Genomic DNA, 10,676 nt, shown 5'->3' with positions numbered 1-10,676 from the left:
ACCTTTTACAAAATGTCACATGTGGTGTTTGGTGAGTCTCAGGCTTGCCTAATTTCTGTGCATTTTCGTAAGGCACAGCAAGTGCAGAAAACAGGTTGCTTTGTTTAGGGAAAAGAAAAACCAACCACAAATGTTTAGCTGACTTGCGGAATCAAACTCTATAATCCAGAGATGGGTTGTAAAGCAGGTATGTTTATTCCAGCGTTGCGCAGCGCCGGGTGCAAGGGGGATAGCTCCTCCAAACCTGCACACCGACTTGTAAAGCCGTGATACAGAAAGCAGGCAGAAGAAACATCCTTCAAATCCAGAAGGTAAACTCCACCTATTCATTCCTTAACTGGGTTAATAAAGTGCATGGATTTGCCACCACTGAGTGTATGCATTCAACAATTCTATTACTTGCCTTCAAGTGTTGTACCAAACTACAGCACTTGCTATCAAAAATTTTTGCAAAATTGGAGTCCAAACTCCAGAAAGTCTTCTATCCTTCTACAGTTCTGTATCCTTATAGGGTACCACTTTACCCTGACTGGGCAATCTCTTGCTTTTAACTTCTATTCAGGGCTTCATGTTTGGCCCTGATGCCCACACCCCTAAGTGCATCATGTTTGATATTGCTGTGACTCCTGGGGTACAACATTGTTTTTCCCCATTTGTGCTAATGTCAGACTTACAGTTTTTAAACAGTCAATATTGTTGGACCCTTAGCTCCAGTTTTATTAAATTTCTTGCCAGAGCAACCTGGCAGGTACAAGAATTTCTGTATTCCTACTTAGTTTATATTTAATTAATCCAAAAAAAACGTAAACCTTTTCTTGTTGGGCAGTAGCTTCTATTACTGTTACAAAACCATCTATGAGTAGTAAGAAGCACCCATATCCACCAGAAAATAAATCTCTTTATCCTGCTTCCCTAGATGCAATTTCCCGTTGCAGTTTGCACACTGCTTTCCTTTCAGTGGGGCGGAGCCCTCCCTGGGCACTTCAAGCCCCCACTCCCCCCACCTCTCCCTGAGGGGATCTCTGGGTCCTACGGCCCTATTCTGGCACCACAACAGTAACAGCTGTTATTATCACCAATTCCCTTACTATCTGTGTGTCAATCAGTTTTGTTTTGTTTTCGTATCGTTCACCTCTTTTCAGTCCTGACATCCCTGTTATACCTTGCCAGTCCTTAGTCCTCCAACCTGTGTCTGTCCCAAACTCTCTCACTTTCCAAACTCTCATCATTACAAAAACTACTAACATCCTATTTCAGTTTCACCTCCTTCTCTCCAGGTGTCCAGTGCTAACACTGGGATTTCAGGTTTCCTACATCTCTGCACATGAAGGCTATTCTCACTTCCATCGCCCCCTCCTCCCCACCTCCCCCCTTTGCTGCTTACAGCAACAGTCTCTGTACCCGGCTCTCTCTCACTCCAAGAGTTATTGCAAGGGGGGGGGAAACAATACAGGGGGTTGCTCTCATACCAGCACACATAAACTCACTTTCTCTTTAACCCTTTTTCCTTTGTACACAATTTCATTATTTGTACCTTCAGTTACACTTTGACACACCCTCAATTATGCTTCTGTATACCAATAGCAATTACACTTTCTTATACCATCAAAGCAGTTTGTCCCATTCCCTTCAAAACCCACAGATCAAACAGTACAATTTTTCAGTTTCCACAAACACCCTTAATACCACATAACTTTCCCTTAGCAATCCATATCATTCAGTTCCTTGGGCTGTTCCACCCTTATCTTTATGGCCTTATTTCATGTTTTTCTTGATTCCCAATTTCATCTTTATCCCCTAGTTTTAATACAGTATTCTCAAAAAGTGGTACTGTCATCCCGGTTCTCTCTACCCCTGTTATCTTTAAGGCCTCATTTGTTAATTTGAGTCCTGACACCTTACGGGCCAGTGATGAACGAGCTGTCCCAGTATCAACTAAAACCACAACTTCTTCCCCCTCAGGTCCCACTTTTATATTTACCAGGGGGTCCTGATGGGACCAAAGTTTTGAAAGCCCCAGAAATTGATCTAATTGTTCTGCTACTCTTATAGAATCTTCAATTAAAGATTTCATTTCCTTCTTAAAATTTCTAATTTCTCCACTAGTGAGTGGGGAGTTTACATAGCATATTTGTCCTTGTCCCAATGGGACCTCCCATAAGGGGTACACTGAGGTGCTGGTACAGCTAGTGTCTGGGAAAGGAGAAATTTTTATGTCCCTTTTACATTGTTTTAATTCTCTCCTGAGCCCAGCATGCCCCTCTTTTCTGTGAAATGTCCCTGTGTGCTTTACCATTTCCTCTTACTGGGGCAGTGCCTGTCTCCCTTTGTGCTACATTGGGGTTATATGGGGGGGAGATTCTCAGGAGGGTCCCATTGATTAGTTCCTTTTTCTAATTCCTCTCCTTCCTGGTCCGGGCCTTTTTCTTTTTACTAATAACAGGCTGATTTCTTGTATCCAACAGGCAGCATATTCTGATTCCTCCTTTGAAAAGGGGTTTTGTTCTTTACATATAAATTCGAGATCTGACAAACCCAACCTTCATCAGATCCATATTTTGGCCAAATATTGATTTTCCCTGTAGTGGATCTCTAGGCCATATCTAACACAATATTTAAACATCTTTTCCCTATCCTTTTTCCTAGTTTGGGGATCATTTTAACCCGTCCTCCAACTTATATACTAACCACCAATGATTACATTATTTGATGAGGGTGTTCTTGCTTAGAGTCCCTCCCGGTTCCCCAGCAATATCCCTCTGATATGCCAATATACATCCTAAGAGATTTTCTTAGGTATCTCTTTCCCTTATGTTCCTACACACACGAGGAGGGGGAGCAATGGTTCAAAAACAAATTTTGTAAAGTTAACATGTTAAAGCGGAGGTAACACAACCCTATTGTTTCTCTAATCTGGATCATTATCACATTTAAACCGCGGTATTTTCTACAACAAAAGCAACAGGGTCTCGGTACTAATTGTGGTTTGCCTTTTGTGGGCTTTTACCCCGCAGGATCATCTGCTTCTGTCTTTAGTGAAAGGACTCTCCCTCAGCAATCCCAGACCCTGGAGGTTGATGAGAGAGTCCGGGGAATGGGAGATTTCCCTTTAGTCGGGGAAGAGGTGGTCTGTGAGTGCCTAGGAAACATTAAGGTCCATAAATCCATGGGACCTGATGGGGTGCATCCGCGAGTGCTGAGAGAGCTGGCGGAGGTTGTTGCTGAGCCACTCTCTGTAATCTATCAGAGGTCTTGGAGAACTGGGGAGGTGCCTGAAGACTGAAGGACGGCCAGTGTCAGTCCAGTCTTCAAAAATGGCAAGAAGGAGGACCCGGGTAACTATAGGCCGGTCAGCCTCACCTCTGTCCCAGGGAAGGTGATGGAACAGCTTGTTCTGGATGCCATCTCCAGACAACTGGGTGATAAGGAGGTTATCAGCAGTCCTCAGCATGGGTTCACCAAGGGGAGGTCATGCTCGACCAACCTGGTGGCCTTTTATGAAGATGTCACTAGCTGGGTGGACAGGGGGCGGGGTGGTAGATGTAGTCTACCTTGATTTCTGTAAGGCTTTTGATACTGTCCCCCATGACATCCTTATAACAAAGCTGAGGAAGTATGGGATAGATGAGCGGACAGTGAAGTGGGTCGAGAATTGGCTGACTGGCAGAGTGCAGAGGGTTGTCGTTGGCGGTGCGGTGTCTGGCTTGAGGCCTGTAACTAGCAGCATCCCCCAGGGGTCTGTGCTGGGTCCGGTCTTGTTCAACATCTTCATCAACGACCTTGATGAGGGGATAGTGACCACCCTCAGCAAGTTTGCTGATGACACGAAGTTGGGAGGATTGGCTGACGCGCCTGAAGGCTGTGCTGCCATTCAGCGAGACTTGGACAGGCTGGAGAGCTGGGCAGTAAGAAACCGGATGAGGTTTAACAAAAGCAAGTGTAGAGTCTTGCACCTGGGTAGAAATAATTGCATGCACCAGTACAGGCTGGGGGAAGAGCTGCTGGAGAGGAGCTCTGCTGAGAGGGACCTGGGCGTCCTGGTGGACGATAGATTGACCATGAGCCAGCAGTGTGCCCTTGTAGCCAAAAAAGCCAATGGCATACTGGGGTGCATTAAAAAGAGCATGTCCAGCAGGTCAAAGTCGGTGATCCTCCCCCTCTACTCTGCCCTGGTGAGGCCTCATCTGGAATATTGTGTCCAGTTCTGGGCTCCCCAGTACAAAAAAGGCAGGGATCTCTTGGAAAGAGTCCAGTGGAGGGCCACTAAGATGGTGAAGGGCCTGGAGCATCTCCCCTATGAGGAGAGACTTAGGGAACTGGGTCTGTTTAGCCTTGAAAAAAGAAGGCTGAGAGGGGACTTGATCCAGGTCTATAAATATTTGAGTTGTGGGAGCCATAGTGGTGAGGCTGGTCTCTTTTCAGTAGTGCGTGGGGATAGGACTAGGGGTAATGGGATGAAAGTACAGCATAGGAAGTTCCACACGAATGTGTACAAGAACTTCTTTACAGTGAGGGTGACAGAGCACTGGAACAGGCTGCCCAGGGAGGTGGTGGAGTCTCCTTCTCTGGAGATATTTAAGACCCGCCTGGACGCCCAGCTGTGCAACATGGTGTAGGGAGCCTGCTTTGGCAGGGGGGTTGGACTCGATGATCTCTAGAGGTCCCTTCCAACCCCTACAATTCTGTGATTCTGTGATTCTGTGAAGTCACCTCACCACCCAGGCAGGACCGCTGAAATCAGTGGGGTGCACCTCTCCTGTCCAGGAACCCGAAAGAGGTGATAATAATCGCAGGCCAGCAATTGTAGTATTGATATGATGATTTTATTCAAAGTCTTTGTTAAACAAAGAGGGAAGGAAGGGAGGGGTGCTCTGGGGGGGGAATGGGAGGGGTGGAGGAGGGTTGATGTCAGACTGTGAAATCAATTTTTTTAATCTTAATTCTGCTTCAGAAACAACATCTTATTCCCATGCTCTCTGCTTGGTATTTTGTCTTTTGATGCAAACACATAAGCCCCATTGGTGCCTGGTTCAGCAGTTCAGCTTCCTTTGTGCCCTTTGCCTGGTTGTAGGGAAGGTGGCAGGCTCTGATTCAATGAGGGTGTTGTATGGACACAGTATTTATCGCCATGTATCCAAAGGTGCAACAGTTTCTGGAAACCCAGGTGGGATCCTATAGGTGATGGTTCTCTCGCCACCAAGCATCCAGTTGCCAGCAGTGGGTGAGTTCACTGGGACTTTGGGGATGGGAGGTGCCAACTAGCAAGCCTTCAATATCTGCTACTAAAATCAGGCTTGGAAGCACGTTACACGTGGGAAATACACTTGGTGCAGGAAAGGGGATTTCCTTAGCCATCAAAAAATGATGAAACTGCAGATCTATCAACAAAAATGTAAGCACGTGACACTTGACTTGGCGGGTCTGTGGGAAGGTCAGCTTCTCCGTGTTTGTATTTCAGCCATCATCCTCCACACTGGAGAGGATTTATCCGCTTGGCTTGCTTAATTGCAGCACGTTTCACACGCGTGGATAACCTGTGCATATTGCGTCACTACCTCTGTGGCCTGAGGTGGTGCACCAGGCTGGAAATAATGCCTTCTTGGGGTTGTTGAAGCTCTGCAAAAGTTTGCCAAGCAAAGATGTGGATGCTCCATCCCTGGAGGTGTTCAAGGCCAGGCTGGATGGAGCTCTGGGCAGCAAGACTCTGTGGGTGGCATCTCTGCCCGAGGCAGTGGGGCTGGGGTTCTGAGTTCTTCACTGTCCCTTGCAAGCCAAGCCATTCTATGATTCTGCATTTCTATGATGTAAGCACCAGCTCCACACAGCCCTGGTGCAGTGCATCACAAGAGCAGAAGCCTGCGGGGAGCCACCACCCGGAATCACAGAGATGTGAGGTCACAATGCCCCATCCTATGACTGTGCTGAGCTGCGTCATGAGCTCACAAGGCCTGGCTGCAGGCTTGGCTCAGTGCGACACTCACTGTGGCTGCAGCGGTGGTGTTGGAAGCGTGGTGCAAGTGTGGGGGCGGCCATGGACCCTGCCCGCCTTGTCCTCTTCCTCCTATTGGTGGCCATGAGTTTTCAGGAGAGCTGTGCTGCTCCGTGGCGAGCACGGGGAGCAGGTGAGTGGGTAGAGATGGGACCCAAACTGAGCAGCGCTGGGAGCAAGAAATCAGGCTGTGTCCCCACGGCCCTGTAGTACACTTGCCTGGGGCCTGCCTTCCATGGGGGTGTTGCTGGGTAGGGGGTGATGGGCAGCACTGCAGGAGCCGGGCAAGAGCCCGTGGCTGCGCTGCTCCCCAGGGCTGGCTCCAGCCATGCCAGGCTGTAGCTCTGCTAATTGCTGGCTGGAGCACAGCCTTCGTCCTGGGAGATGCCCGGGGAGAGTTCAGAAGAGGCGTGCTGGGCGTGCATAAGCATTTCTGCTTCAGGCTCATGGCACTCCCCAGTTTCCAAGCCAGAGCCCCAGTCCACAGCCCAGGGGAAGAGACAGGTGTGCTTTCCTCCATTGCCTCAGTGTGACCTTGCTGTCCATCAGAGCCTCCCAGTAAGAAAGCCCTGGGGGGCTGCATCTTCTTCCACGTAATCTGTGAGAGATGTGGCACGTGGCCCGGAGAGAGCACTGCATACGCTGCCAGGTGCCAGCCTACGGGTCATCCCGTCCACCCTGCAATTTTGGAAATCATGACCTGAGTTATTCTCCACATCCAGTTACTGAGGGAGAAGGAGATCACACCATATAGTGCATATAGTGGGAACTTATCTCATCTGTTCTTGATTCTAGATGATGAGCTTCGTGCTCCCTTTCCGGATGCTCCTTTGGATCCGGACTTCATGCCTGTGCCTGGGGGACAACCCAGGGGTAAGTTGTGAGTGTCTGTTTCCTTGGAGGCTGAAACGTTCATGCTCTCATGGTTTACCTGGGTGCAATTTTACTGGAGATCCTCTCCAGGTCTTCCAAGCCTGTTTGTGCCCGGAAGGGTTTGCACAGATGAGCCATGAGTATTTTTTCTCTCGGAGAGCTGCAACATTTCAGTGGGAAGGTTACCGCTGCCCCTCTGCAGCTGAGGGAGCCCAGACCTTTGTATTCGGGCTGTGGCATTCCCCAGCCACCGCCAGACCCTACAGGTCACTCAGGGAAAAGGAGGCCCCCACATGTGCCGGAAGCTCTCCTCACCTGTGTCTGATCACACTTGTGTCTGCAGGCCCTGTCCCCTGTATGCTCTGCTACTCAGTTGATGCTGTAGTGTGTGACTAAAACTTTTCATGGGTCTTTGGTTGCAGAAGTGCCCCCAGTGTGGGCCTTGCCCGGTCATCGGTTTCCTCCTGTGCTGGAGCCCAGCTGGAATCCCAGCAGTGAGTACTCTGTCTTCACTGACTTGGCTGACTCGCCGCTGATCTTCAGATCTTCATGCACATGATATTTAACTTCATACATTCTGTTAAGGTCTGGAAAGAGAAGAGGATGAATCCAATCGAGGAAAATACTCTCAGGGCTCATCCCGTCTCCTGAAGCGACTGCTGAAGGAAATGGAGAAGGCAGAGCGTGGTGGGTATACTTCAGTCTGTTCACTGTGGGACCTGGGAAGCTGAGGTGTGATATACAGGTGTGGGCAGGCTGTAGCCTGCACAGCAGGAAGGGATGGGTCAGAGCCGTGCTGCAGCCGTGTTCCATGTATCACCTTGCAGGTGCTGTCAAGCACCAGAGCTGGTCTGCTGCCAGATGGTCTGCATCCAGCCAAGACCCAGAGGCAGCTGCTCCCCCAGCACAACCATTACTTGTCAGAGCTGCTTTGTGCAGTCATTGGCACCCAGATGGCAGCAAGTGGCAAAGTGGCAAGCGCTGTGCTTCTGTTCATCCAAAGCCCTCCATGCAGCTGAGCAAGTTCAAGGCAGGAGGAGCATCCCGAGCAGGGTTGGCTGCCTTTGCTAATGCTGGAAATGAGGTGGAGATGCTAATTCTGAGGGCTTGGACTGTGTGTTAGAGCTTGGATTTCAGCCTGCAGCTACCTGGCTGTGATGGGCTGGTGACAGCACAGTATGTGAGGGCCTTGCACAGGAGCTGATTTCTCAAGAGGTGTGAGAGAGTCAGCATTGTCCAATAGCTGGGAGGGCCCAAATGCCCTTGGGTAACAGAGGGGCTCACAGTGTACTTGGGGGGGGGCCTGGACTTTACCTGAGCTCGGGATTGGAGAAGCTCAGTTTTCGATGAGGGCACGTGACATCCCAATCCTACTGCCCTGCTTTCTTTCTAAAGGAACGGACCAACAAAGTGAGAGGGATGCACTCCAGGAAGGCGGATATCCTACACTGCCGGTCCCGGATGTGCTGCAGGAAGGCGGATATCCCACACTGCCCGTCCCGGACAGAGGAATGCAGGCAGCACCAACCGGCATGCCAGGTAATTTCTGTCCTATGATCATACGGTGTCACGAACCAGAGTCACTGCGTGCCTGCAGGCTCTTGCTGCCAGCTCTTGCACACCAGGTCAGCAGCCAGACCTGAGCGTGTGAGCATAGAGCACATGTAAAAGAAGCAGGAGTGTTTCTCCCCTGGGCTGGCTCTGGCTGTGCCCTGTGCTGGCTGAAGCCTGACCTTCAGCCTGGGGGGCGTCCCACAGGGGGAGCTCAGGACACACATGCCGGGAAAAGCGTGAGGGATTCTGCTCTGTAGCTCTCCCCACGGACCAAGCCCAGACCCCAGAGTACAGCCCCAGCTCTCGGCCCAGAGGAGGACACGGGTAGTGCCTGTGCAGCCTCTCCATACCCAACGAGAGGTGGAAGCAATCCTTCTTGTCCTCCGGTGCTTCGGCACCAGAGACGGAGGCACCCACTGACAAAATGACCTCTTGGGTCCATGAAGCACACTGAGAGATTATCTGTAGCGCAGCTGAAGGTAACGTGGGACATTGTCTCATTTCTTCCAGGGATGAACACAGGCAAAAGCACAGAGGCTGCTGCTCACACATCTGTGCGGAAGCGCCGCATTCCGGTGGCGGTCTCAGCGATGCTGCTGCCTGCGCTGGTGCTGGCCGTTGGTACTGTGATATGGGTGCTCAAAGACTACCTGTGAGTTGGCCTTTCCCCAGAACACCTTATTGCTGCATTTGGCAATGAAGCATTTGTGGTGCCAGGATCCTGGACGGCCAAATCAGCCGCTGGCAGTACACTGCCAGGACTTAGGTTGCGAAGTCTTTCAAGTTTCCCCTTATTTCCTGTCACTGAGTAGTGCTTTCTGAAACTCATTCTCACAGAGCGCGCAAGAGGGAAAAGAGAGCAGCAGAAGCAGCAGATGGAGCTGGGGAAGGCAACGAGACAGATTCTGACCCAGTCAAACAAGAATCTCCGTAATAGCTCCAGTCCGTTCCATTCTGCCATTGAAGAGGCCCGAAGTCTTCAAGGTCATCTGGAAGACCAGGAGCTTGAACTGAAAGCCATGAAAGAGATCCTTGGGAACAGTCCTGAGTGCTGCCTTCTGTCAGAGGATGGCCCTGAATGTGAGAGCAGAGCTTTTGTCCTTCATCCTGCATACTCCAGGACAGGTATCACCAGCAGTTTGAAGATTCTTAGCTCGACACAGCTACATTCCTGTTGAGGGTCCTAATGAGGACCCAGAAAACGAGCTTCCTCTGACTGCCGGACAATGCGTAATGTCTTTGGAGATGTGGGTGAGAATGGCTGGTTTCAGGGAGAGCTGACAGATGGCACAAGAGGACTGGTCCCTTCCAATTTGGTTGTGGAGCTTTCAGATGATGAACTGGATACACCTGGAGATCCTGTCAGAATTCCTGCACTGCTCCATCTGCAAGACTACCATTGCTCCACTCAATGGAACAACTCGATGTTGAGCAGAATGTGGTTGAGCTCCTTCGGGAACTCTCTGAGGCGACTGACAGCGGAACTGCATAGCTTTATTGTATATTAAAAATAACCAAACAACTGTCCCCTCCCTCTCCCTTCCCCTCGCACCCCTCCACCCCTCCCCCCCCCCCCCCCCCCCCAAAAAAAAAAGACAAAAAAACCAAAAATAAACCCTAAAAAACCAACAAAAAACAACCCACCCCCAATAAAACAAAAAACCAAAACCAATTAAAATCTCAACGCTGTTCTTTTTCTGGGATACACTGAGGTGACGCTTCTTCTAGCTTAGACTTTGCAATGAGTTTGTGTCACAGAGTTCTCTCTAGAGCTCACTCGGTGACAGTGGGAACAAACCCAGGGAGAAAAGGAACAAAGAACCTCCCCTCTCTAACAGCGCGGTGTGGCGCGGCCGAGAGGGGAAGGGAAGTAAGATTGCGAGTGGGTCTAGGAGGGAAAAAATGAAAAAAACCCAACGATCTGAGAATGAACAGCAGTTTAACGAACCCAGTGACAGTAAACAACAACGATGTTGCAGAACGGCGGGAGAAAAGCAAACGATCACACCTGTCATTGACATATGATCAGCGAATCTCGTTTATTCCTTGGCTGCGTGTACATTTATAATACGGATAATTAGCTCATACATATTGCAAAAGTGGAGCTCATCATTGGTTCCCAATTACATACCATCCCGGAGTATCTTAACAGCTTGTTGTTATCATCCTGAAAGCTACTCCCTTGCTGAGTTCCCAGAACCATGGCTAGTTTCTAACCATCTAACCATGGCTGTCAGGTGAGGTCCCGGATGATTGGAGG

The 10,676-nt window shown here is 49.8% G+C and overlaps 1 protein-coding gene across 1 annotated transcript; it reads left to right on the top strand.

Annotated features, from left to right (window-relative positions):
* The first annotated feature begins 5,853 nt into the window (after nucleotides 1-5,853).
* LOC146753029 (uncharacterized) lies at nucleotides 5,854-9,979 on the top strand. Its single transcript, XM_085531196.1, has 7 exons — nucleotides 5,854-6,122; nucleotides 6,785-6,862; nucleotides 7,285-7,356; nucleotides 7,448-7,549; nucleotides 8,258-8,401; nucleotides 8,927-9,068; nucleotides 9,254-9,979. Exons 1-7 carry the CDS (start codon nucleotides 6,032-6,034, stop codon nucleotides 9,348-9,350), a joined length of 726 nt encoding a protein of 241 aa, XP_085387322.1. The 5' UTR covers nucleotides 5,854-6,031; the 3' UTR covers nucleotides 9,351-9,979.
* The last annotated feature ends 697 nt before the right edge of the window (nucleotides 9,980-10,676 follow it).

Source organism: Coturnix japonica, unplaced genomic scaffold (genome assembly GCF_054131305.1).
Source record: "Coturnix japonica strain WE unplaced genomic scaffold, WE-NBRP24 Scf040, whole genome shotgun sequence".
NCBI classification, from domain to species: domain Eukaryota; kingdom Metazoa; phylum Chordata; class Aves; order Galliformes; family Phasianidae; genus Coturnix; species Coturnix japonica.
This window is presented reverse-complemented; position numbering and strand designations above follow the sequence as displayed.

Excerpts from the sequence above, each read along its gene's own strand:
- LOC146753029 (XM_085531196.1), top strand. The coding sequence starts at position 6,032 with ATGGACCCTGCCCGCCTTGTCCTCTTCCTCCTATTGGTGGCCATGAGT. Across the intron at positions 6,863-7,284 it reads GCCTGGGGGACAACCCAGGG|AAGTGCCCCCAGTGTGGGCC; the intron begins GTAAGTTGTGAG and ends CTTTGGTTGCAG. Across the intron at positions 9,069-9,253 it reads TGGGTGCTCAAAGACTACCT|AGCGCGCAAGAGGGAAAAGA; the intron begins GTGAGTTGGCCT and ends TCATTCTCACAG.